Source organism: Alligator mississippiensis, chromosome 5 (assembly GCF_030867095.1).
Source record: "Alligator mississippiensis isolate rAllMis1 chromosome 5, rAllMis1, whole genome shotgun sequence".
NCBI lineage: Eukaryota > Metazoa > Chordata > Crocodylia > Alligatoridae > Alligator > Alligator mississippiensis.
The window spans coordinates 81,476,312-81,502,016 of record NC_081828.1 but is presented as its reverse complement, the minus strand read 5'-3'; the positions used below and the strand labels follow the sequence as shown (position 1 = coordinate 81,502,016).

General features: G+C 45.3%; 1 protein-coding gene across 2 annotated transcripts in view; it reads right to left on the bottom strand.

Moving 5' to 3' along the window:
• Window positions 1-3,721: 3,721 nt before the first annotated feature.
• The window catches only part of GLIPR2 (GLI pathogenesis related 2), a 68,394-nt gene continuing 46,410 nt past the window's right edge, over window positions 3,722-25,705 (bottom strand). For both annotated transcript variants that reach the window (XM_019485309.2, XM_006266154.3), the window contains exons 3-5: window positions 24,253-24,356; window positions 6,124-6,201; window positions 3,722-5,534 (exon numbers count right to left, since the gene is read on the bottom strand). In XM_019485309.2, coding sequence (XP_019340854.1) covers window positions 5,374-5,534; window positions 6,124-6,201; window positions 24,253-24,356 — 343 coding nt within the window. In that variant the 3' untranslated portion in view covers window positions 3,722-5,373. The remainder of the gene's footprint in view (window positions 5,535-6,123; window positions 6,202-24,252; window positions 24,357-25,705) is intronic.

Genomic DNA, 25,705 nt, shown 5'->3' with positions numbered 1-25,705 from the left:
GCTAGTGAGTGTAGCACTGCTAAGCCTATAAGTATGATGTGGGGGTTTTCTATTGAGGTGGAGTACCATGCATTTCTCTGTGTTGAATGTCATCAGGTTTTGATCCACCCATCTTGCGAGCTTGTCCAGGTCGGCCTGCATTGCTAGCCTGTTCTCTAGCATGACCACATTTCCCCATAATTTGGTGTCATTTGGAAACTTAGCCAGTCCACTTCTGACACCTGAAGCCAGATCATTTACGAATATATTAAAGAGTACTGGTCCAAGTATTGGGTCCTGGAGGACGCCACTGGTCACCATGTGCCATGTTGACTTGGTTCTATTGACTATCATTTTCTGGGTCTGACCACAGAGCTAGTTCCTCAGCCATCGGACCATAAAGTTGTCGAGGCCACAGCTCCCTAATTTTACCATGAGGACATCATGGGAGACCAAGTCAAAGGCTTTTTTGAAATCTAAATACATGACATCAACCTCTTCTCCTTTGTCCAGGTGATGCATCACCTGGTCATAGAAGGAAATGAGGTTGGTCAGACAAGACCTACCTACAATGAAGCCATGTTGGCTCTCTCTCAGAATGTTGCCTTCTGTTAGCCTGTTGTTGATGGTTTCTTTGTTGATTTTTTCCAAGATCTTTCCAGGGATTGAGGTCAAACTGACTGACCTGTAGTTCCCTGGATCATCCTTCTTTCCTTTCTTGAAGATAGGCACCACATTGGCCCTCTTCTAATCTTCAGGAACCTCTCCCGAATGCTACAGGTTCTCAGATATCCTTGCCATTTGTCATGTTATGATGTCAGTCAACTCTTTTAGCACTCTTGGGTGCATTCCATCTTGGCCACCTGACTTTTGGATGTCCAGCCTCTCAAGTTGTTCCCTCACACAATCTTCACCAATTATAGGCATATGATTGCCCTTACCCTGGTAGTCCTGCATCCTGTCAGGCAGGGTGATCCCCTTGGGCTACTGGAAAAATCGACGCAAAGTAATCATTAAAGAAATTATCTTTTTCCTGGGTGTCGATTGTCAGCTGCCCCATTTGGTTCAGCAAAGGGCGTGATGTTGCCCTTGGTTTTTTTTCTGACTTCCCACATATTTGAAGCAGGACTTTTTATTTCTCTTGATTCCTGTAGCCAGTTTGAGTTTGGTTTCAGCCTCGGCTTTTCTTGTCCGCTCCCTACAGGTGCAGGCCAGTGCTGCATAATCCTCCTTAGTGGTAGCTCCCGACTTCCATCCCTTATAAGCTTCTCTTTTCAGATTCAGGAGTCCATGAGTTCCCTCTTGAGCCAAGGGGGTCCCCCAGCCCTTTTGCTACCTTTCCTATGGGCTGGAATGGACTTCCCTTGTGCTTTTAAGATCACATCCTTAAGGAGCAACCACTCATCATGGACTCCCCTCCCTATCAGATCATGGTCTCTCAGGGCCTCAACAACCAACCTTATGAGCTTGTGAAAGTCAGGTTTCCTAAAGTGAAGGATGTCTGCATTTTTGACTGATTTGCCAGCTTTGCGATGGATAAAGTGATCAACTCGTGATCACTGTCACCAAGCTTCCCTTCAATCTTCAGGTCACTGACTAGATCATCCCCCTTGGCCAGTACCAGATCCAGCAGTGTCTTACCTCTTGTTGGCTTGTAGACTTCTTGAGTCAAATAGAGCTCGTCAATGCAAGTGAGAAAGCTGTGTGACCAATCAGATTTGGCTGAATACTCTGCCCGTGAGATGCCAGGGTGGTTGAAGTCTCTCATGATGACCATGCACCAAGAGCATGAAGCCTCTGCCAGTTCCCGAATTCATGGTCATGCTCTTCCTCCTGGAGGAAGGTCTGTAATAGACTCCTACAGTTATATCCCCTTCACCACGTTCTCCTTGTATTCTAACCTGCAGGGTCTCAAGTTGCTCTCCTTGGGTGCCAATCTCTGCTTCTAGGTAAGTGTACTGCTGCTTCGCATAGAGAGCTACACCCCCACCCTTCCTTGCAACATGATCCTTCCTGTACAAGGTACAGCCATCAATCCTATGGTCCAGTCAAAGGTGGAGTCCCACCAGGTCTCCGTTATCCTTATAAGATCATATTAATTTTTGCTTAGCAGAAGGGCCAGTTCCTCCTGTTTGTTCCCCATGCTCCTGGCATTTGTGTACAAGCAGCTAAGCCTGCCAGCATAAGCCCAGGGCTTCCCTGTCTTGTTAGGAGTCCTGTCCTTGGGCTGGGGTAGGAATGAGTTCCCTTGTGTTACCTGACCTGCTGATTCTGTGGTTGTCACTTCCAGGGCTTACACTAGTGATTGTCCACCCATTCCCCGGTGATCTTAGTTTAAAGCCCTGTCTTTTGGGAAATAGTTTATGCATCTTTTGGGAAATAACTACTTGCCACTGTATTGTTTTTAAATTAAAGATACCAGCTGGTTTTCTTTCATCCATTCTTCTTGCTCCCATTCCCTCAGTTCTCCATGACATCTAAAAATTGTTATTAGATGCAGACAGAATCATGGCAGCATATCTAAATACTGATCCAGTTTTCTAAATATAGGCACCTGATCAAGAGGCCATGTGGTCAGTAAGAGTGCTATTAGGAAGTATAATGCATATATTTCCTCAAATAAGGTCAATAATCCTCAAAATCAGTTTCGTCAGATGCCTTTTGTCTTGTTAGCAAGTTGTTCTGTGTTTACCTCTGGAGAGGACAGTATATAGTATATATAATATCTACCTGTTTGGAATGTCTTAATTCCAGCATTTCTGATTTCTGAGATACCAGGGCCTGGACTGAAAACAGAAGTACATGTGTAAGAGTTTACAAAATCAGAACCAAAGTGAATAACCTCTACTGAAAATGTGTAAAATTGTAAAATGGGCAGGGTGGGAGACAGGGAGATAAAAGAAAGCGAGAGAGAAAATTACAGAGAAATAATGGAGAAACAGAATTTCAAAAGACATAGTCCTCTCAGCTCAGTGAGAAACCTGCATCAGTCACAGAGAAAACCTCATATAGAGAGACATGGGATATTTATGATCTGTTGTAGCATTTACAGATTGACAGGGTTAGCCCCTCCATTCTCCCTGTACCAATGAAATCACTGTGTAATGTGAATGTAATTTATAGAGCAGCAGAAGGAACTAGGGGGCAGTGTGCAGAGCTGTGATGTCTGTTAATTTGGACAAGTCCCAAGAAACCCCAGGGACTGGGGCAAGGGAGAAAGGAAGAGGAAGCTTAAAACTGGAGTAAGCAGAAGAGATAGCAGTGCACACCTGGAACCTGGTCAGCCCTACACAGAGGAGTGCACAGTGGAGTTGGAGATCTCGCTGGCTCGGTCACCCAAGACTGTGGACCAAAGGAGCTGGACTCAGACTTTCAGGCTGCTGTTTTAGTGCTCTAGGTACTAAGGACACCTGGGGACAAATCCAGAGGTGTGTGGGGGAAATTAAGATGCTGAGAGTATGTTACCACAGTGTTGGTGTTTCTTTACCTTTTACCTGTTCCCTCCCTTTGGCTCATTGGCTTGTGACCCTAACTCTATGATTTTCTATATAAAAGTGGGAGGAACTCCCCCTCGCTTCTTGTGCCAGTTTCTGAGGCTGCAGGGTTGGCACAACTGTTTTTGTGTTTTGCATTATAAAAGTTATGATGACAAAAGTGTATATTCTGAAAGTACAGTTTCTGGATTAATTTAGCATAGACTGAGTTAAAAGACTTGGAAATCAGGCAAATTACCTAGAAATAATTCATATGAAAATATTTATTTTAATCTTCAAATTTTCATTATGTGCATTACATTCTTGTGTTACAGCAAAAAACACCTGACATACAGTACCACAGTGACATATAATCAAGCTGTAGAAATCTAATATACCAAAATTGTGTAAACAAAAACCTTTCCATCTCAGTACTTTCCATGGACCAAATTCTGACCTATGAATCCCACTGAAGGGAATATCTACAAGGCAGAGCTAGACTCAGTACGAGGAAAACTACCAAGACTTGGTCTTATTCTTCTGGGGTAACAAACACCAATCCCTATTTTATGCAGATAGGGAAAATGCAAGTTTTAAAAAAGTAAATTAAACCTGGGTCGTTTCTATATATTCATATAGATATTATGTTACTACTGAAAGTTACAAACTCAAAGTAAGCTGCATGGACCAAAATCTTAGTTCACAGATACTCAACTGCCAACTGCAGTTGAGCTTCCAAGGAGACGGAGTAAGATACTGGACTGTCTTTGCCCATAAAATATGATACCTGCAGCAGAAATTCAGTTGGAAGTAAAAATGAATTCACAGAATAAAAGTACAAGCTGAAATTTTTCTTCTAGCTGCCATCGGTAAGCTAGGAAGTCTTGTTCCCTCTGCATGGGGGAAAATATGGCCTTCAGTCAAGTTCCTGAACAACCCCAAACTATCTGAACTCATGAGTAGCCCAAACCAATTATAACTAAGCTAATACCTCTTTAGTTCATCCTGTCATGGTTTGAAAAGGCATCTCTTTGGGAACATTCAGTAAATTAGAAAGGAGGACCAGAGAAAACTAAAGAAAGGGGAATGTTTGGTTTTTCTGTAATGGAAATAACATATCTTTGCTGAATATCCATCCCCAATTTGATGCAAACTGTGCTAAGGCAATCTATATACTGTAAAATGTAACAAATAATTTTAGAATGGGAGATACATTCCACTTGAAAACACATTTAACTATTAAATTTTAGTCTCCCAATGGAATGGAAACATTTTTTACAGCTGTTGTATGACACATCAATTACAGGTTTGCTCTACTGGATTTTTGATAACATTCAGCAAGACTGGTTTGTTTGTTTTTTGGTAGAAATGTATGGCTCTGATTTTCACCATCCTAACACACACGTAACATCCTGAAGTCAAAAGCCCACATCACAACTGCAGGAGTGGACCAAAACAACATAGTATACAGGTGGAGACAAATGACTGACTTTCCCATTAAGAAATAGTGGAAAATCAGAATTCCTTAAGGTACAAAAAAAGTTTTGCTTTCAGTTTTAAACAAATGTTAAAAAATACAAATGTATTTGATATAAAAAGCCACACAGAATTCACTCAAACCCATTAATAATCCATATAATCTCCTACCTTTTTCCTGCTTTGCACAATTAAAACCTTGGAATTTGAACTTACCCATGCCTTTATATTTCTCGAATGAGTTAATTCAGAACAGGAACACACTTCATAACCTGTGTAGGTCTACTGTACAGACTAACTCAAATACCATATATGTATTGCCGTTTCTGTAGTTACAGGTGAAAGTTAGTATCATATATGGACTATCATTTGATTGTATTCAAATTTAAAGATCCCAGTCCACAACTTCATTTTCCATTAATCAGTAAGACTATAATTTTTATCATTATTTCTTTGGAGGAAGAACATTTTGTTCATAGTAACCAGGGTTTACTACGTTTCCAGGTGGGTCGTACCTGGCCACCACAAACGTGGAGCCATCACTTGCTGTGGCTTTTCCAACTCCCATCTTCTTTGTGTTCTTCCAAATCATAGCTGTAAAGTGACCTGGGAGAAAAGGAGATTAATACATTAACTTGGGGCAACGGATCAGCAAAATTCTTTCCAGTGATTGATCAAAAAATGTCATAACAAACTAATGACTAATAACATTTTAATGCTGCCTCTGACTTCCAGCTTTGGCTAACTAAGCCCTCCAAGCCCCAAAGCAGTCCCATTAACTTCAGCTGGGGTTACTTGATAGGAGAGGTAAATCAAGGCAAGTATCAGTAAAGCATATTCAGAAAAAAAAATCTGTGTGAGTTCTTCAATGATTAATATATTTTTTTAAGGTTAAAAGTACATTTGTCTGCAAAATTACATTTTAAAACTGTGAAGGTTAAAGTAAAGAGAGAACAAGACTTTCTTAAAAATCATTTTTAACACAGAAATGTTGTTTACTTCCTCGTTCCTCCATGAGTCATAGTTTCCTTCCTCTTTCCTGTTATCATCAGGTTACTGTGAGCAACTGTAAGATTTGCTGTTTCTACTATCTGATTTTCACTACTTTTTGAAAAAGAACAATGAGAAAAGTAAATGAACCACCTTTAAAGTAATTTCTGCACCTCTGAAAGAGAAAGGCCTAGCCTTAGCTCACCTGTTCCTGAAGAAAACCCTGGATTTTGAAAGCTGTAATTTTTTATTTCACTGTACCATCTGTCAGCTACTTCCTTTCCTGGAAGAAAAACGAAGTGATTCTTTAGAATTGCAACAGACAGGATGAACTCAGCAAAATGTAACTGATCTAGCTTCTTGCCCACATCATTCCCCTAAGACTCCTGGCAGATGTTCAGTTAAAGATGCCATGGGATCTGGTGCATAACCCCAAAAATCACACTTCCTGCCCTGGCTACACGTGAATGACAGGTGGCAAGATTGTGGGATTGGGGATCAGATCCCCATTGCACCATACTGTCATTGCAGGGGGAGCCTGGGATTGCCAGCAAGTAGAACACCAGTCAGCCGATTCCCGGTCGTAGCCTTGGAAGCATACTGGAGTCAAGGGCTCCAATGCCCGCCCCACCTACTGCTCCCAGTCTCTGGGGTGCACTGGAACCCTTGGCTCTGTGTCCCCAAGGCTGGGAGCCCCAATAAGCTGCTGCTCCCAGTCTATGGGGTACATCACAGCCAAGGGCTCCAGTCACCCCAGGGGCTGGGAGCCTGACCAGCTGTCACTTCCAGCCTCCAAGGCACAGCAGAGCCCTTGATTCTACTGTGTACCAGAGGCTAGAAGCATAGGCTGACTGATCTGTGTTCCCAGCATGCAGGGTGCAACAGAATCAAGGGCTCTGATGGCCTCCATGGCTGAGAGCTGCAGCTAGTCAGGACTCCCAGCCTCAAGGGGCACACTGGAGCCCTGAATCCAATGCAGCCCCAAGGCTGGGAGCACTAGTCAACTGATCTGCACTCCCAGCCTCGGGAATGAGCAGGAGTCAAGGGTTTCCATGTGCTCCTGTGGCTGGGAGCCCCAATCAGCACATGCCTGACCACGTGTGCGGTTTAAGGCATGATGGGAACCAGCCACAGAGTTATTACAGATTTTTTGTGTAATAATTGTGTGGCTTATTCCTTGTTTTATTGCGCTATTCATTGCATTAACGTGTGCCTGTGATTAACTGGTTAATGACATCTTAAGTGTAACATCTGCCAGGGGCCTAATAGTTAGCAAAAACTGCTGGAACCTAAATGGAGTTGTATAAATATGAATTAGGCAACAATTTTAAGTTCCTTTGTTAGTCAGGGTGAGCTCTTAGCTACAGATGGCCTTCCCATTATTGCTAACATACTCTCCAATTCAGCATTATTAAAAAAGAAACTAGAGCAGGAAAAAGATGTGACAGAGACATAAATCCTTGGTCTCTTCTGAGACCTTGGACACACACTACTGTTGTAATGTTATACATGCCCTTGTGGTGCTACAAAGAGCCTGTGGCCACACATTCTGACTGTTTGTAGCACGACAGAGATGGAAGACTCCCTACGAAAAAATTCCTATTTCAAAAAGAAATCCTTTGTGGCACTACATGAAGAAGGTTTCTTAGACCCCCCTTCATCCTAGAGTGCTCTATTCTCCCTTCCACCATGCCAAGAAGGGAGGAAGAGTGTCTAAATGTGTTTGTACATGAGTATTCGAGTCTGCTCCGAAGTGACGGATCTCCAGTGCGTTGCGGGACGAAAAGGTAGGTGTATAAATGCCTTAAGTTCCTAACTGCAACAGGAGGCAGACATACAGCCCTGTTAGCTGCAGTAGCTGTGCTGCTTTTCCTCTTCCCTTCTCTACTATGTTGGCAGAAGGGAGCAAAAAAGCAGCCCCCTATTGGCCCCTACCTGGAGAGTATGCCTCTGAGGTCATTTTGGCATGCTCCAGCCAACAGGCTGTTCAGACACTTGAACAGATGGACATATTTCTAACACTACAAAATTCCCCAGACTTTGTAGCACTCTAAATGTAAGGTGTAACCAAGGCCTAAGGAACATCAGCAGGCAAAAAGGTGCTGATCTTTCACAGGGCATGTTCAGACATGTGCTTTAATGTGCAGTAGCCTATTCTACTGTGCATTAAAGCGGAATGTAAAAAACCGTGCTATGCTCATGCATGGTAGAATAGGCTTTTGCACATTAAGTGTCACCTAAAAAGCACGTGCTTGCGCTACTGTGCATTTAGTGCTGCCTAATGTGCATTTGTTTAGTACCTCATATTGGAAGTACAAAATTTAATGATCATTAGGAAAAGTGCATTAATGCATGTGTACACATGCCCAGAAAGAATTAAAATTAAAAATCAGAGCCACAGTATTAGAAAATCAGTTTGGACCCAAGGCTTTAGGTGCAGCAAATGTTCCAGATGCATTAATTTTTGCCTTGAAATCTGCTTCTATTCCCCATTATGTGCCATCAATCTATGACTATATAATGCCACACAACAAGCCTGATGCAGTCTATTTAAGACTCAAGTGGAATGAAGATGTAGGGTTCAGATAACAGAACCCCAAAGCAAATCAGCAATTTAGAATATTCAAACATCTACAGTTGATCTCAGCCTGAATCTTATAAAGCAAAAGATCATTTTTCGTCTTCACTCAGCTCCCTCTCAACTTAAAAAAAATTAAATATACTGCCAGTTAGATACATGTTGGAGATGCAATGCATCACAGGCAGTGCTTGGTCACATGTTTTGATTGTGTGCTATTATCAATTCCTTTTGGCAAGAAACTATGTAGTGAGCATGTTTGTTATTACCCTGAAATAGAATAGTTTTCTGATAGCATACTGTTAGGTTTACAATAATTTGGATTATTAAGAAGTATTAGCTTTACAGCTGAATACAAGGCATGACCTGTGGCCTAGCAATGCAGCTGACCACAAGGCAGAACGATAGCTAGGCCTTTGCTTGTGTCATGTAATCATTTTAACTGTACCAAGCATTTTCTGAGTTAAAAAGCGGATCTGTGTCTGTGTGCTAAAAAATCAGCTACAGCAAGAAGTAAGATAAGACAGAGAAACCATTGTTCTGGGTATACTAGTTGCGTCCTTGAAAAGTATCTACTACTGTGTAAGGTTTTGCTAACATATTATAATGTTACTGTTACTTAACTTTTAGCTTTTAAAAAGTGCTAGTTCAGCTTAATAGAAATATGCTGTTACAAAGATTTGTAAAGCACCGCCCAAGTATTGCTTTTTGTTAACCATATAGTCTTGTTTTGTTGTAAGAAGTATAAAAGATCGCCTCACCCTTGAGGGGGGGCCATTTTGCCTTTTGCTGGCTTTATGGTCTTTGCTCGAGCAAATAAACAGCTGTCTTTCTTTACCCGCATTGTCTGTCAATCAAATTACAGCTAGACAACGGACCTTAGGGAGGTTTCTCCCACCACAACTATAACCAGAGTTAATACCATTTTGAATATAGCACTGATGCCTTTGGCAAGTATGTGCACTCTTGGGTGTATACCTAAAGAGTTCAAACTGAAACCTTCCCAGAATGTGCTCTTACAACAGGCCTTATTAGTGACACGCAGGATTATAATACTGCTTTTGAAAGATATAGGACCTCTCCTAAAGTCAAAACCTGGTATAGTGAGACGGCACACCTGGCATTTATAGAAAGAGTCCTGTTCAGCAGGTATAACTACTCTGACAGGTTTGGTATGATTTGGAAAGACTTCTTAGAATGCTTTGGTAATTAAATCATTACTCCTTGCACATTTCTCTTTTCATCTGCTATTACTCCAGCCTTCTTCCCTCCCTCTTTTCATTCCTTTTCTTTTATTTAATTTTTGTCTTTCTTTTCCCCTTTACTGATTACTGATTATGACACACATGTATGTATTTCAGGTTGATATGTGCAATTGATATATATGTATTTCTAATTTTTGTTGCAATTAAAAATCAATAGTTTTTTTTAAAAAACCACATCAAACCCTCAAAAATGTTAACAATGAACTAAGGTTTCAAGATTGATTAATTCCTCATGATGACAGCTGACATATGACAATTTTATCTACAGCCTGCATTTTCCCCAGCATACTCCCTGCCATTGCAGTATCAAAGTGCCCTTGTCTCTCTGGCTCTTACGGCACACCATGGGGATTTTTACTACTGGGTGCTGCATGACTGTAGGGGAGGGTCCGGCATGGATGTACTTGTGAAACCTTTGGGACAGATGTTTGATGTGATCGGAGGGGGCCTGCACTTAAGAAGCAATACACCCCTTCCAGTCCAAGTTTCCCTTTATTTATGCACAATTGGGAAAGTTAAGGGTGAAGTGATGGTCTTGTACAAAGGGGTTTCTGCCCTAGGATTTGTGGACAGATGCCACTGCAAAGTTTCTCCTTCCTGCTTCCATGAGTATTGATGGTTTCCAGCCCTGTTTTGGCTCCTTCTGGTCCATAGAGCTGAAATATGTACAGTTATTATAGGCCTGGACAAATTTATGAAATAAACATTTCAAAGATACTCCTCCCCTGTCTCACCTATGATAAACCCATTCTGATAGATTAATAAAATACTGACAAACATTTGAAAAAAATAAAAGAGCAATACATAAAAAAATAAGGGTATTATCTGGTGATAATATAAAGCAGCTGTCAATAGATTTAAGGTCAAACATTTACCAGGATTTCCCTGCAATCCCAGAGGTGTGGTCTCCCACCCCTGCTTGGCCCACAAGCAGCAATGGCAAACAAGTAACAAACATGCTGCAAGGCAATAGTGTACATCTCTGCTTTAACTTTTTAACTGCCACTGGCCATAAGCAATGTTGGAAAGTCCCATGGGAACACTGCCTGTGAGCATGTGGTTGGCGACTACTGTCTTGAAACATTTTTCTCTGGCTCGCTGAGCTTCAACTGGAGAACAATAGTAAAGACTCTAGTCTTTGGCTCTAGTTACTATGTTTCTGCCGGAGGGCAGATCTATTCCTGAAACTGAATTAGACAAAATAACAAAGGGTTCTTTCACTCACCAACAGTCCTTAAAAATGGCAAGTCAGAAGAAGGAGTCAATTTAACAAAGGGTTTTTTTATCCACCAACAGCCCTTAAGGAAAAGGCAAGTCAGAAGAGGGAGTCAACTCTGACTCTCTGAAGAAGCAAAGAGACCATCTACAACAAAACTAGAAGCAAGACCCTGCTGTCCAATCCAGCAACTTTTGTGACCAAGGTATCTGTGGTGGTCTCTTGCCCCACTGCGAGCATGGATGGTGTTGAATGTTGTACCAGACTCGTGTCACACAAACGTTGATTGCATTCCCTCAACCCTTACTAAAATGCTAACCACACACCACCTGGAGAACACCTGTAGCCTAATTTCTCATTAACTATCTGGTAGGCTAGAGTAGTAATTACACATAAACTGGTATAAGCAATTGGAAACTGGTTCAAATCTGTAACACAACAGGGCTAGGGACAGAAGTTACACATAAACAGGTTTAACTGATCAGAAGCTGGCTTAAACCTGTAACAGAACATAAGTTCAGTGCACATAAACCAGTTTCAAAATGGATGAAACTTGTTTAAGATAAACCTGGTTGAATGCAGTATCAGACTTAACTGATTTGGGTCAAACTGGTTTATGGAACTTCTGTCCTAGGCCCCTTCCTGGTTTCAGTTAAATCAGTCCCTCAGCATCCCAGATGCTTTGCAACCCTGGACTGGGTGAGGTTGAGCTGAGCTGTCTGCTCCAGACAGCAGGGCTGGCCCTGCCCCTCTCCTCCCTAGCTGGAGCAGTGAGGACTGGCTGAGAAATAGATGGAGACTGCAGGCACAGCAATGTCTGCCTGGCTTCTCCCTGTCCCCTTCCCCTCTTACTACTTGCTGTTCAAGCAGGGATCCCCCCCCTCCCTCCCCTCTCTGACAGCATGGAGCCCAGCTTGCATCTGGTCAGGATCATGCACTCCCATGCTAACTAATACTGAGGGGGGGTGTGTGTGTGTGTGTGTGTGCGTGTGTGTGTGTGTGTGTGTGTGTGTGTGTGTCCAATTTCACTGGGACAGGCAGACTGCACAGTGTTTGCTTAGGGCTTTGTGGAGCTAATCAACAGGTCAATTGGTAATGTCCCTCGTTCCTTCCTTGGAAAAGCTGTTTAAGAGCTTGAACTAATGAGAGGCTTTTGCTTTCTTAATGGGCTAATAAACTTTGTGTTATCAGCACCCCACTGGCTCCCTCGCCTGTCAGGTTTGCTGCAGACAGTATGAAGAAGCAGAGAGTGTCTCAGAGTGCTAGCCAGGGCCAAGGTCTGGCAACACTGCCGCCCTTTAAGCAGCAAGCTGGGAAAAGCCTGATGAGGGCTGCTTCCCCCTCCCACTCCAGGCACACCCCAGATGGCAACTGTGGAGGCCAGGGTGGAGGTTTAAACCCTCCCCGTATCAAAGCACCATGCCAGGGCCTCACCACAGCCCCTCAGCTCAGCAATGTGGAAGGAATGGGAGGGCTGGTGTAGAACCCCCCGGCTTCTAGCCTGAGCCACTGCAGGCATGTGCCTACATCTCTTAATTTAAACATGAATGTCTATCCACCTCCAAATAGGTTCAAGCTCCGCATGTTAGACTAACCTGCAAAGACTGAACCAATTCTTTTTTAATGTGTTGTAAAAGACATGTTCAGATTTTCCAGTCCAGCGCAAATGCCCAAGATTACATGTTCAGCACAGTCAGGCTCTCAACCAACATAAGCAAGCCAGGGGAAATCTCCTGAGTGAGAGGGCAATCCTTGGGCCAAATCCAAATAATCCTATCTGATTATTTGTATGGCTGAACATACAATGCTGAAGGGGAGGGGGCGTGGCAGGTGGTCCTAACACATAGCTGATATAGAGTAGATTGGAACAAGTGGACATGGTCAGTGTGCCTTTGTGACACAAGTCTTCAGCTATGGTTAAAGCTCCAAAGGAACATTAGTAGCCTAAGGGAACCACCTTCAGATCACAGGACACCACACCAAAAACAAGATGAGGTTTCCACACAGATACACAGGGCTTTACTCACTGAAACTGCATTTCACTTTGCTGTTTTTTCTGCTTTTCATCATCTACTTTTTTTGCCTTGCAAAGAAGTTGTGGAATTTTTGCTGGACTGTGTAAACACTGCCAGGGCATAATGGTAAATTAGGGGGAGAGGGAGTGGCGCCTTGAGTTAGCTCTTTGATCACTGAACAGTGACTCTCTTAATGTGCTACTGCTCCGGGACCTGATACAATGGAGGCTGCAGTTATTAGGGCAAGTTAATTATTGATTTGAAGTCCAAGTACTTAAAGTGAACTCCATGAGTGTACCTGGAGTTCATGAGACCAACTAGCTTCTCCTTATTTATTTTTATTCATGGGAGAAAGGGGAGAGAGACGGTTGAGGCTGGAAGGTTTATTTGGTACTCTGTATTCAAAAAAGGTATGCCCCTTCTCCATTTGGGGCCAACCCAACAGTCTGCAATTCCTGCTTGAAAGTTACTAAGTGTTTCTGATTCTGCTGGAACTACAAGTGAGACTGAAAGACACATAACATCTCTCAGGAGGTACTCACAACTTTCAGGGTCAGTAAGAGGTCAGACCATGGACACTACCACTGGGTCTTCTATGGCTTCTATAGCTACCAAGTTAAAAACAAAATATTGTAAGTCATCCAAAACTTGGAGTACTAAAGCTACAATTGGTAAAGATCTAAGGCAGGGGTGCACAATTATTTTGGCTGGAGGGCCGCTTAACTTTTGGTGCACTGTCAAGGGGCACGAGGGTAGCCCTGCCCCTTGACAGGAGTCCCACCCCCTGGTTGCCATCTTGGGACAGGAAGTCCCACCATTAACCCCAACCTTTGCCACTGGAAGTCCCTCCCCTTGCCTCCAGAAGTACTCTTTTCAGGAGAGGCGTTTGCCATCTTAGAACCAGAAAAAAAAATCATATATTAAAAATCAAAATTCTGCTATAACATATTTTAATTTTATTTCAAAAAATATTTTTGTCCTGATTTATGCATTTTTGTGTAGTGTATATAGAGGTGATTGCATAATAGCTCAAAATAAAGTCTTACTTTTGCATATTGTGTGTGAAAGAGTGGGAAGGGTATGGTTGGGGGGATGTGGGGGGTTGTGGGTCTGTAGAGAGGTGTGAGTGTGTGTGTGTGGAAGCGGTTTCTTAGGGGGGTATGGAGTTTGTGGGGGGATGGGGGTGTGTGTGGAGGGGTACGGTTTGTGTTGGGGGGGCTGTGGAGTTTACGGAGGGTGTGATGATGTGTGCAGGTGGGTGTGGGGTTTCTGGAGGGGGATGCGGGTATGATGGGATTTCCATGTGGGCACCCGGCCACAAGCCTCCACCACCTATGTTGCATAACATAACCCCTGCCACTGCCAGCAGCACCAGCAGGTGGCGGACTCTCGGGGCGCTCATGGTCCACAAAAGGCAGAGCAGCACGCAGCTCCAGCTGAGTTCTGGGAGCTTCATGTGGTAGCACGGAGCCGGCCTGGCCCAGCTCAATGGTGTGCAGCTCCCTACTGGAGTGCCAGGAGCCACAGGGAGTCACATACCATTGGGTCAGGCTGGCTCCGTGCCTCTACTTGGGGCTCCCAGCACTCCAGCAGGAAACCACATGTGGAGGCACAGAGCCAGCCCGGCCCAATACGACAGCACGCAGCTCCTGCCTGCAGTGCCAGGAGTCCCACATGTTGGCATGGAGCCAGCCCGGCCCAAAGGCGTATGGCTCCCACCTGCAGTGCTAGGAGCCCCATGTGCTGGCACAGAGCCATCCCAGCCCGCCCAATGGTGCATGCTCCTCGATGGAGTGCCAGGAGCTGCGCATGGCAGCACAGACCCCACCCAGCGTGACTCCACGTGGCCACCCACAGCTCCTGGCTGGAGTGCCAGGAGACAAGGGGAGCCACAGGCCATCAGGCCAGGCCAGCTCTGTGCTTGCACATGGGACTCCTGGCTGGAATGCCAGGAGCCCCATGGAGATGGAGGCACAAAACCAGACTGGCCTGTACTGGCAGCATGCAATCTCTGAAAGGCTGAACCTCCCACCGGCTTTCAGAGGGGCAGCCACAGAATGGTAATTATTGCCTTTTGGAGGGGCCCCGTGGGCTGGACAGAATGGCCTGGCAGACTGAATCTGGTCCATGGGCCATATTTTGTCCATCCCTGATCTAAGGGGAGAGATCCAGTAAAAGACCTAAACTGAAATTGAGATGGAATTTAGATATCTCCCCTGTACTTTATCTCTTGACAGTTTAAAATATAAGTAATACAAGTAGGGTTTTCTGCACATGGGGGATGAAGCTTGGCCACAGGTCTCTGTGATGGCCTGCCCCACCTTGTTCTGCCATCAGGGTTCCTGGGAGCCACAGTGTTTGGGGGGGCAGGGGGGGGAAGGGTGCATATGCACATGCACCTCCCATCCTGGACTTCCTTACTCCGTCCCAGATTTCCTTCAAAATAATATGGTCACCCTAACTATAGGGCAAGGATGACAAGCTGGCTGAATATGGACCACAGAGCCATGTCATTCATCCATGGGGATTTTGGAGGGACCAAGAATTCCCTGGTGGAGCCCACCACAGAGTTTCAGGGTATACAGCCCTGTTCAAGATACATTTTGACAGTAAAGGGGCCAATAATGGCTAGGTTAATCTCTGCAGCTCCTTCGGCTGATAGTACTGTTTGCCCTGCTGTTGCTCATGCTGCCACTAGCCCAGCCCACAGGGAGTCCCATGGTCTAGATCCAGCCTGAAAAGCTAAGTAAATTTGACAACCCTGCTATAGAAGAACTGTGTGATCAACATTTATGTCACACCATGCATATGCATTCTGTTCAACAGGCACGGTCTGTCAAATAAGTAACCCTTCCTTGAGTTGTGTTTATCTAGTACATTTCAATGCTTTCAACTTAGTTTCCTAGCTGATTATTTGTATGGCTGAACATGCAATGCTGAAGGTTTCAGAAGCAATGCACCCTGACACCAATTTTTCTGTTTTCATCTCTTGCAGGGACTGCTTATTGCAAGCAGCAGGAGGTATAGATTCTTCCCCCAACATGCAAAAGTAGTGAAGCCAGCACTGACATTCCAAACACTGTAACAAGAGATCAGGTGATTTTCCAGCACGCTTCCAAAGCTGCTAAGTTGACAAACATGTACAATGTTTGTCTCCAGTTGACTATCTGGCAGCAGAACACCAATGACTCATGGTTTGCTATTTCATAAGAAAGTCTCCATATATCACCCAAACTCTATGGCTCATAAGCCCTGTAAGTTTATATCCTCATCTGTCTGGATGTGACACATTCAAACTCTCATCTCACATAGGTTAATTGGCTTTTTAGCCACTCCCCTTGCACCAATGGCCAACCAACCAGGTGCACGATAGTGCTAGAGCAAGCAGCAAATCGGTGAGCTGCATCTGGGTACTCAGAGTGGTCAGTGTGCTGTGGCTGCATCCCAGGGACTAGAAGGGGGTGCTGACTTGGGATCGGCACCTTCCCACCCCAACCCGGGGCAGTAGAGTTCAGGAGGTTTGAAAGTTTGCCCATGGAGCAAAGGAGTGGGAATGGTGTATGTTGTGATGCTGAAGGAACAAAAATAAAGGGCTTTATCTCCCTAAAGCAGACTAACAATGCCCTGGAACAACCTGACTAAAACAGATTAATGATGAAAAATGTCACTTTGTGTGACTTAATGGCATCACAGTGTACACATGCAAGACTTCTCAGGGTATTAAATGACTCTGCATCATTGCAAACTAAACTACATCTGGTGTAGTTTAGTTTGCAACTTTGCAAATTACAACAATGCAGCTCACCCCCTGGCTGCAAGAGAGGTGGGCAGGCGTCACAGAAAAAAAAAAGATTGGGCCCCTCACGGCTTCAGCAGCTGTCGGCTAAAGGCAGAAGGAGCAAGGAGTTGTTTTTTTTGGCAGAGCCTCTCCGGCGGCTGGGGATGAACTGCCAGTAGGCTAAGCAGCCCCTGTGCTCCAGGGGACCCTGGTCCTTGCCTCCACAGTAGCAGCGTTCCCTGGGGCCACCTGGGCAGGCTGCTAGTGGGCCAGGTGCTGCCCCAGCTCAGGGTTGGGGAAGAGCTGGGTCAAGCCAGGTGCTACTACAGAGGAAGGACCGGACTCTCCACAGCTCAGGGGCCACTCAGCCCACCTGCAGCTCACCCCCTGGCCACAGGAGAGGCAGGCAGGCTCCGCCAAAAAGAAGGATCAGGCCCCTTGCCACTTCTGCTTTTTTTTTTTTTCTTCTCCTCCAGCAGAGCCTGCCTATGACTGGGGGGTGAGCTGCTGGCAAGCCAAGCAGCCCCTGAGTTGTGGGGGTCCCCAGTCCTTCCCTCCATGGCAGCAGTACCCCCCAGGTGGACTGCTAGAGGGTCAGATGCTGCCCCAGCTCAGAGGCAGCACCCAGCCAGATCCAACTCTTCCCTGAGTTTACCAGGGCTTCTAGTACCTTGCATTGTCCCCACCACCTTCCCACTGCCTGGGACTACCTGCTAACGGGTTGGCTTGCCCCTGGGGCAGTGCGGGGAGGTGCAAAGAGAGCAGCTGGGTGTGCTGGCAGCCAGATAAGGTAGCAGGGATGGTGCATAGGGCATTGGAAGTCTGCTGCGCCTGAGCTTCCCCAAGCCCAACCAGGCTTCCAGTGCCCTGTGCACCATCCCCACTGCCTTCTCCGGCTGCCAGCACACCTAGCCGCCCTCCTGCTGCCTCCCTGCACTGCCCCAGGGACAAGCCAGCACATTACCAGGCAGTGGGAAGATGGCAGGGACAGTGCACAAGGTGATGGTGTCAGGGAAGAGTTGGATCTGGTTGGGTGCTACCTCCAACCTGGGGCAGCACCTGGCCTGCTAGCAGAATGCCCACGTGGCCATGGGGGTGCTGCCACTGCAGAGGGAAGGACCAGGGGCCCTTGCAGCTCAGGGGCTGCTCAGCCTGCCAGCAGCTTGCCCCCCAGCTGTGGGAAGGCTCCAGCTCTGCCAAAAAAAGAAAAAGAAAAGGATCGGGCCCCTTGCCATAATGTGATGGAAAAATTTAAACAATTTAGTTGTCAGGGTTGTATTCTATGCCCCACCATTTCAATTTAGAGGGCACAGAATAAAATCCTGGGTATTAAAGATTAAACCCCAGTCATGTGTACAAGTGCCCTAGGATTTGGTTATAAACCAGATCTGCTACAGTAAAACATGGCATTGCAAGCACAACAGTGGAAAAAAGTATTTTATGCTACTTTGAGTCAAGTAACAGCTGATACCACAGGAGGGTGTACTCAAAAAGAACAGAGGTAAAAGGTGCAGGTACATGTGCAGAGCATATTTCCCCAAACTGGATGGCACAAAGAGATGGCTGTTCCATTTCTGGTAAAACCACTTGGAATTACTGTGTAATGACACTGCAACTTTATACTGAATGCCACCATCTCACCTTATATTTGAATAATCCTATTGTTGAAAACACAACTAAACAAAAACAGATAGAAAGCATTTGTCTGGTTTATCATGTGTAAGATACGCATTTTTATTTAAAGCAAAGAAAATAAGAATGGACAAATTTCTAATGTTGTTCAATATCTTTATCACCGACCTGGAAGATGGGATGGAATATACCCTCACCAAGTTTGCAAATGATATTTACCTGGGGGGAGTAGTAGATATGCTGGAGGGTAGGACTAGAACTCAGTGAAACCTCAACAAATTAGAGGACTGGACCAAAGAAATCTCATGAGGTTCAAGTGCAAAGTCCAGCACTTAGGACGGAACAATCCCATGCACTGGTACAAGCTGGGGGCTGACTGGCTGGGCAGCAGCTCTGTAGAAAAAGACTTGGGGTTACAGCGGACAAGCAGCTGAATATGAGCCAAAAGTGTGCTCTTGTTGCCAAGAAGGCTAACAGCATACTGGGCTGCATTGGTAGGAGTCTTGCCAGCAGATTGAGGGAAGTGATTATTCCCCTCCATTTGGCACCGGTGAGGCCAAATCTGGAGTACTGTGTCCAGTTTTGGACCCCCTGCTACAGAAAGGACGCAGATAAATTGGAGAAAGTCCAGCGGAGGGTAACAAAAATGGTGAGGGGACTGGGACACAGGGCTTATAAGGAGAAGCTGAGGGAATTGGATTTATTTAGTCTGGAGAAGAGAAGACTGAAAGGGGATTAAATAGCAGCCTTCAACTACCTGAAGGCTGGTTACAAAGAGGATGGAGCTCAGTGGTGGCAGACAGTGGAAAAAGAAGCAATGGTCTCAAGTTGCAGCAAGGGAAATTTAGGTTAGATATTAGGAAAAACTCTCCCTCTAGGCACTGGAATAGGCTACCCAGAGAGGTTGTGGAATCTCCGTCCTTGAAGGTTTTTAAGACCCAGGTAGACAGAGTCTGATATAGTTTGGGATGATCCTACTTTGAGGAGGGATAGACTAGATGACCTCCTGAGGTCTTTTCCAACCCTAGTTTTCTATGATATATACCACACACAACCCACTGCACAGACAATATTTAGAGGAAATAGTGGCTGCAAGAAGTGTAAAGACTGATGTGATCTCTTTTTTAAAATCAGGCCTGCACTTTTCTGCTCTTCTTCTTGCCTTATGAACCACATCTATAACTGCAAAACTTTTCTAAGGAAAAATAGTTGTTTCCATCCTTGTCCTGATAATGACCACCTGATTACTTCATCAGGCATTAATGTTGACATGCCCTGTCTGAAGTATGAGCTGAACACTGTCTGAGTTTTTTATATGTTCTGGATGCAAGGAAAAACTGATGCAAGATTCCTGAACAGGTCAAACTGATAGGAGGTTGAATTATCACTGTGCTGTTGAAAATTCTCTGCTGCGACAGTGATTAAGATCTTAGTGTGGAATGCATTATACCTTTCCCTCTATAATTAAGAGTGCAACAATAAAGGTTTTTTGGGCCGATACCGATGGCCGAATATTAACAAGCCATATCTGCTGATACTGATCCAACTGCCAATACGCAGCCTGGCAGCTTGTAGAGCAGCATCCAGCTTGTAGAGCAGCTTGTAAGTCTGCTGTGGGGAAGGGGCATGGGGGGGCAAATTGAGGCCTCTGTGGTGAGGGAGGGAGTGGGGCAGGGGCAGGCACTGCTTAGCTGGGGACAGGCAGGGCACAAGGCAAAGCTGTGAGTGGCTCGTCCAGTGGGCACTCAGGGGTGTGGCTTCTGCTGCTGTGCACACCACCAGCAGAGTCATGGGGGGCATGTGCCCCTGGATCTGTTTGTGAAGCAACAGTGGGCTTCTGCTGCATGCTCTGGCCGGGGTGGTGCCAGGGTCTTCCCCGTGAGGAGGTTGGGTTGCACTTGGGGCAGGTGGCGGTGGTGCTGGGAGGGCTACAGCCAGCCCAGAATTTGCCATAGTCCCCCTGTAGTCCCCACTCCTAGCACCACTGCCACCTGCCCTGAGTGCAGCCCTGGCCCAACCTCCCACTGGGAAGAGCCCGGCGCCACCCCCCACTCCAGCCTGAAGCGGCAGCTCACCCTTGGCCTGCACACAAATCCAGGGGGCAAGTGCCCCCATGCCTTCCCAGGGGGTGTGCACAGCAGCAGGAGCTGCCCCCCTCCTCCTGTGCCCCCCCTCCTGTGCCTCCCAGATGAGCTGTTCACGACTCTGTCCCATGCCCCACCCTGGCTGGGCAGTGCTTGTACCAGATCCACTCCCTCCCTCCCTCTCTGTGGGAGCCTCAATCTTCCCTACCACCCCTTCACTCCCCTCTACCCCTTCCCCCACAGACTTACCAGCTGGATGTTGCTCCCCAAGCTACCAGGCTGGCCATGTGCATGCTGCGACTGTGCACGTGCAAGTGGCATTTATCGGCAAAATTATCAGCCACACCAGCCAAAAAAAGCTGATTGCCAATAATGCTGATCTTTTTATCGGTGCTGATACGATATGGACCAATGTATTGGTGCACCTCTATCTATAATCCCTCATTTCTCGGTATGTTCCCTTAATTTCTCTGGGTCCATTTTTATTGTCTTTTTTTACATCCACTATGTATCCTAACCTGTAAGTAATCCTACTGAATAAGATATTAAAATCACAGAATAAATCATGCAGGATGGTACACTTCCACATAAGAAAGTACAGCAGATTGGCACTCATTTTAAACAGAAAACAAAACATGACTACTTTTCTTCTTGCATTTTTCTAATCTTACTTTTTGTAAAAAATCTAAAAATATACAGCATTTACTTGCATGCTACACATACCTTTTCCTCAAAAATCAGTCCTCTGAAATTAGGGTGCATGTCTTAAGCAGGAAAGCTGATTTTTCTTCACTGAAATAGATGAATGGAGACACTATGCTCTAATGGCTGCCAAAATGGCTGCCACTTCTCTCATTGCCAGTAAATAGTAGGTTTGGTGTTCAGTGTCCCAGCTGTTCAGACAAAGCTACTGTTAATTCCTTAGTAGGTGTGAGAAAGTTAACACAGTAGCTTGTGCCTAAAGCAGCTACTGAACTGGCTGAGGGCAACTGAGTTGGCGCATGCAGTCAGTCATGACTCCAGAAAAATCTTTCCTCCTACATTCTGCCTTCCAAAAACAAAATGTGTGTCTTATTAGGGGTTGCATGGTATGTGAGAATGCATGGCATTTATTCACCAGTTTTCAATGACACAGAAAGGTAGGAAACTAAAATGTAAGCTTCCTTAAAAAACAAAAATATTTACCGGACCTAATTTTATGTATAGTATTGAATCTCTCCTTTCTGCCATTCCTCATATAGTTCTTTCCTAGCAGACATGCAAAAAGTTTGCTGAGTAGGTTATGCCTGTTTTTGACTAAATTTTCTAAATCCGATTTTAAAAAATCCCCCAAAAGCTAACTTAAACATTTCCATTGATTAAATCATTTCTTGTTTGATTTTTTATTTTGATGGGAAAACCAGATAATCAATTATTCCCACAGCTTGCTTACAGCCTCTCCTGCTTTATCTACATTGTGCTTGCACTTGTAAGTGGCAAGGAGACACCCAGGCCATGAGGCAAACGGGGACCACCAAGGACATGGTGTATATATACCCTATGTACTCCCTAGGGAGTACAGGCAGTAAAGTCCCTCTCCTCTCCAGGTTGGCCTCCCATAGGGCTTGTTCACGTGCCGTACAGACTGTTCTCTTGCTACCCACCATACAAGTTACATGCAAAATGTGGTCCCAAGTATCTCTAATACTTGCTTTCAGGCACGATGACACATGTGGGATGCCATCAGGATCCAGTGGAGCACTCTATATACCACAGAAGCCCAAAGGAGGGAGTTGCATAACGTGCTGGGTTATTGGCAACTGTGATGTTATGCATTTCGGCATAGAAAAAAAAGTCTGCAACTCAACTTCCTTAGGATTGGAGGGAGAAAACAATTGCTTTGTATGTGTTAGAAAATGGAGATACTTTTAAAACCATAGCCTGTGCTACTCCAGAAAACTTATAATATCATTTAAAGGAATTCTAAAAACTCACCATTAGACCATTACATTGTCAAACCCGAATTATTTCTGAAACACTAAACGTGCCAGCATTCTTGTGGAAAAGTCTAAGAATCCAAACATACAATAACCACTTTTCTGACAAAATGTGCACCACGTTGGGAGTTTATTGAGTTTTCCTTCATCTGAAAAGTAAATTGGAAGACACTGAGTCTCTTTGTCAACTGCCTGAATAGACACTGAAATACAAGCCTGTTTCCAGCGTCATTCAGCAGGATACAAATTAATTATCTGGATGGAACTGCACAGGAAGAAAAGGAAAAAAAAAGAACCAACTCCACAGGGACAGAGCCTAAGCCAACAACTGAGAACAATTTTCTGTATACAACTAGCTTTCATCCTCAGGTACTTACAAAGGTCCTACTCTACAGAAAATTTAATACAGTCAAAACAATCGCAGCATAAAAATGATAACTGTAGGGAACAAATAAGACGGGTGTCAGATTTCTCAGTAGGGCATGCAATATTGTAAATAAAAAATTAGGTAAAGCTACATAAGAAGTACTCAACAAAGATAAAAGAGCTGAGGAAACAGCATGAAGGCTCTATGGAGGCATAAGCTTCATTTAATCTTTTTCTGGCTCTCTCAACTAGAATTTTATAAGTAACAATGTTATATAATTTTACTTTTCAGAAATTTTTGTGGGGCACTGATCCTACTGAAAAGGAAGAATTAAGATCAGCTAACAAGGCATAGTCACTGTGTTAACCTCATCACACAGCTGTGCTTTCCCATACTACCTGAGGGCATTCCGAAGGACAATATGCTAGTAGTCATGAAGTGGACCAAAATGTGTAGTGACTTTTCAATATTAACAAATATCCATAAACTGACAGAGCCAAAAAGAGTTACGGGCCAGGCCAACTTCAACAGAATTTGAATGCCTACCTTCCTCAAGCTTTTTTGAAAATGCTAGCAAAGGGTGATAATGCAAATGTTCACTTTTAATGAACAGAGAGAGCTTAACCCAGTGTTAACCCAGTGTACTGGAGAAGAGATAGGGATGAGCAAGAGCACACTGAAAATTATTCTGACTGAGAATTCATCATGTGTTGCCTATGTGAGAGAGTTTTAATGAGATCTCAGTTCTTTTAACAACTAAACTAAACTAAAAGCTGCCAAATTCATATCGCTTTTGGATTACAGAGTATTTAAACAGGAGATTCAGAACTGAACAAAAAGAGGTGGGCACAACGTTCTTAAGCATTTCAATGGAGCAATTTCCATACTTCATAAACAACTAGATTTCTCAAGCTTTTTGGCAATCTTGGGCCAGGGGTTATGGTGTGTTAGAATGATGCAAAGTAACAAAAAAAGAGAAACAACAAAGAGGATGTAAAGGGTTCTTTCTCCATCCCCACCCCCATGAAAGCAGTAGGGCAGAATTTGTTTCTAGCACTCAAGACTCCTCTTCAGCGAGGAGTTGGCTGTTAAATGAGTCCATGCACTGCAGCATCAAAGCCTCTACTCACAGCCCACCAGCTTACTAGCTCCTTACCCTGATATCACCAGGTCATGTTAGCTGCTGCATATGCTTCTCCTTTTCAGAACAGAGGTTAAATAATGTACAAATGCACATCCCTACACCAGTATCAGGGAACCAGGCTGGGAGTGTTCCTGGAACAAAGGAGATACCTTTCACTGCTCTTCCCCCTGCTGCTGGCCAGCACAGAATATGGCCTGTTTTACTATTTTTATTTCTAACTCAAAGTAACAAGACTTGTATACTAAATATTGTTGACACAGGAGGAAAAACTAAATTTACCTGGCTGATCATAGGAAGCCCATGCTAGGTTTTCTCCACATTTTCCATTAGCAGATTCAGGGCTGTGTTTGAGGACTCTTGTGCTAGCCAATGCTTCTGCATACCTAACAAAGAAATCCACAAATTATATAACATACCAGCGAGAGAGAAGCACCAGCTTGTATGGCATGCAGAGGGAAAATCAGACTAGAAGATGGGGATGTTACAAACCTGTTTCTGAATGTCCATATACCTATATAGTAGTGAACATAGGCAGCAGAAGGGAGACGGGGGGGGGGGGGGTAGGGTTAACCCTAACATGGCTTAGCCCCCTATGGCAGGGCACTGTTGGTGCCTGCCACTTTAAGGGCCCAGCCAAGCAGCCAACAGGTGCTTGATTGTGGCAGCCATTTTAGATCCCTGGCTGCCTATATAAACAGAACAATTCACCGCTGGCAGGCAAGTAGTAACATTGTCTGGCTGCAAGGCTGCTTGGAACATTCTGGAACTAAGGGCAGGAGATGTAGGGGATGGTTTGGAGGCTCTTGGTCCTGGGCATGACCTAAAACTGCACCCTGCTGGGAGTGGGTGGCCTGGTGGGACTCCCAGTGGTGCGGGAGTCCCTGGAAAATACCAGGCCAGTTACCACCCCAGTGAAAAGCAGGTTGGGGTGCCTTAATAACCCCAGCTCCCCCAACCGGGTGGGTTACCCCCTCATAGGGTCTGGAAGGTGGACCCTGGAGAGAGTGGGGCTATAGACTCAGAAACCTGTCTTGAAATCCCCCAACTGGTCAATGCTGGGGCCAAGACCAGAAGAGTCAAAGGGCCAAGGGCCCTCTGCAAGGGGTGCCCAGAAATGAGGACCTGGGGTTCTGACTGGCCTGGAGGTGAGGCCAGGGCGAGTGTAGCCAAAGCTCCTGGGGAGACCACACACGTAAGGGGGAACAGCTCAGGGAGCTAGGTAGCCTAGAATGAAGGCAGAGTAAGCTGCCTAAATGGAGGGATCCAGGTGGGGTTCAGACTAGAGGATTCTGGGGCCCAGAGTGTGGCCAGTGATGTTGACAACAGTGGATGCCATCTGCAAGGCTTGGGCTGCAGTGTAGGGGAGGAACAGAGCCACAAATAGTGCCCCCTGGCATCGGGGCAAGAAATGGGCAACCTCCTGCCTAACTAACCTCTTAATTGGATAACAACAAGGCATGGTAGGTGAGAAGGCGGGTGGCTGGCCCAGAAACAGGTGGGTGGGCTGTTGATAGACTGGCTCCAAGAAGGCCCCCTGGTACTCTCCCCCCCCCCCCCCCCCAAAAAAAAAAACACGCAGGGCAGCTGTAGGGCCACAAGGCAGACTGGCCCTGGGCTTCCGCAGCAGAGGTGTGGAGGGGCATATGTCCAGTGGTGAGGGAGGGAGTGGAGCTGGGGGCTGGGCAGGTGCTGCACAACTGGGGCAGGGAATGGGACTGGGTCACGAGCAGCT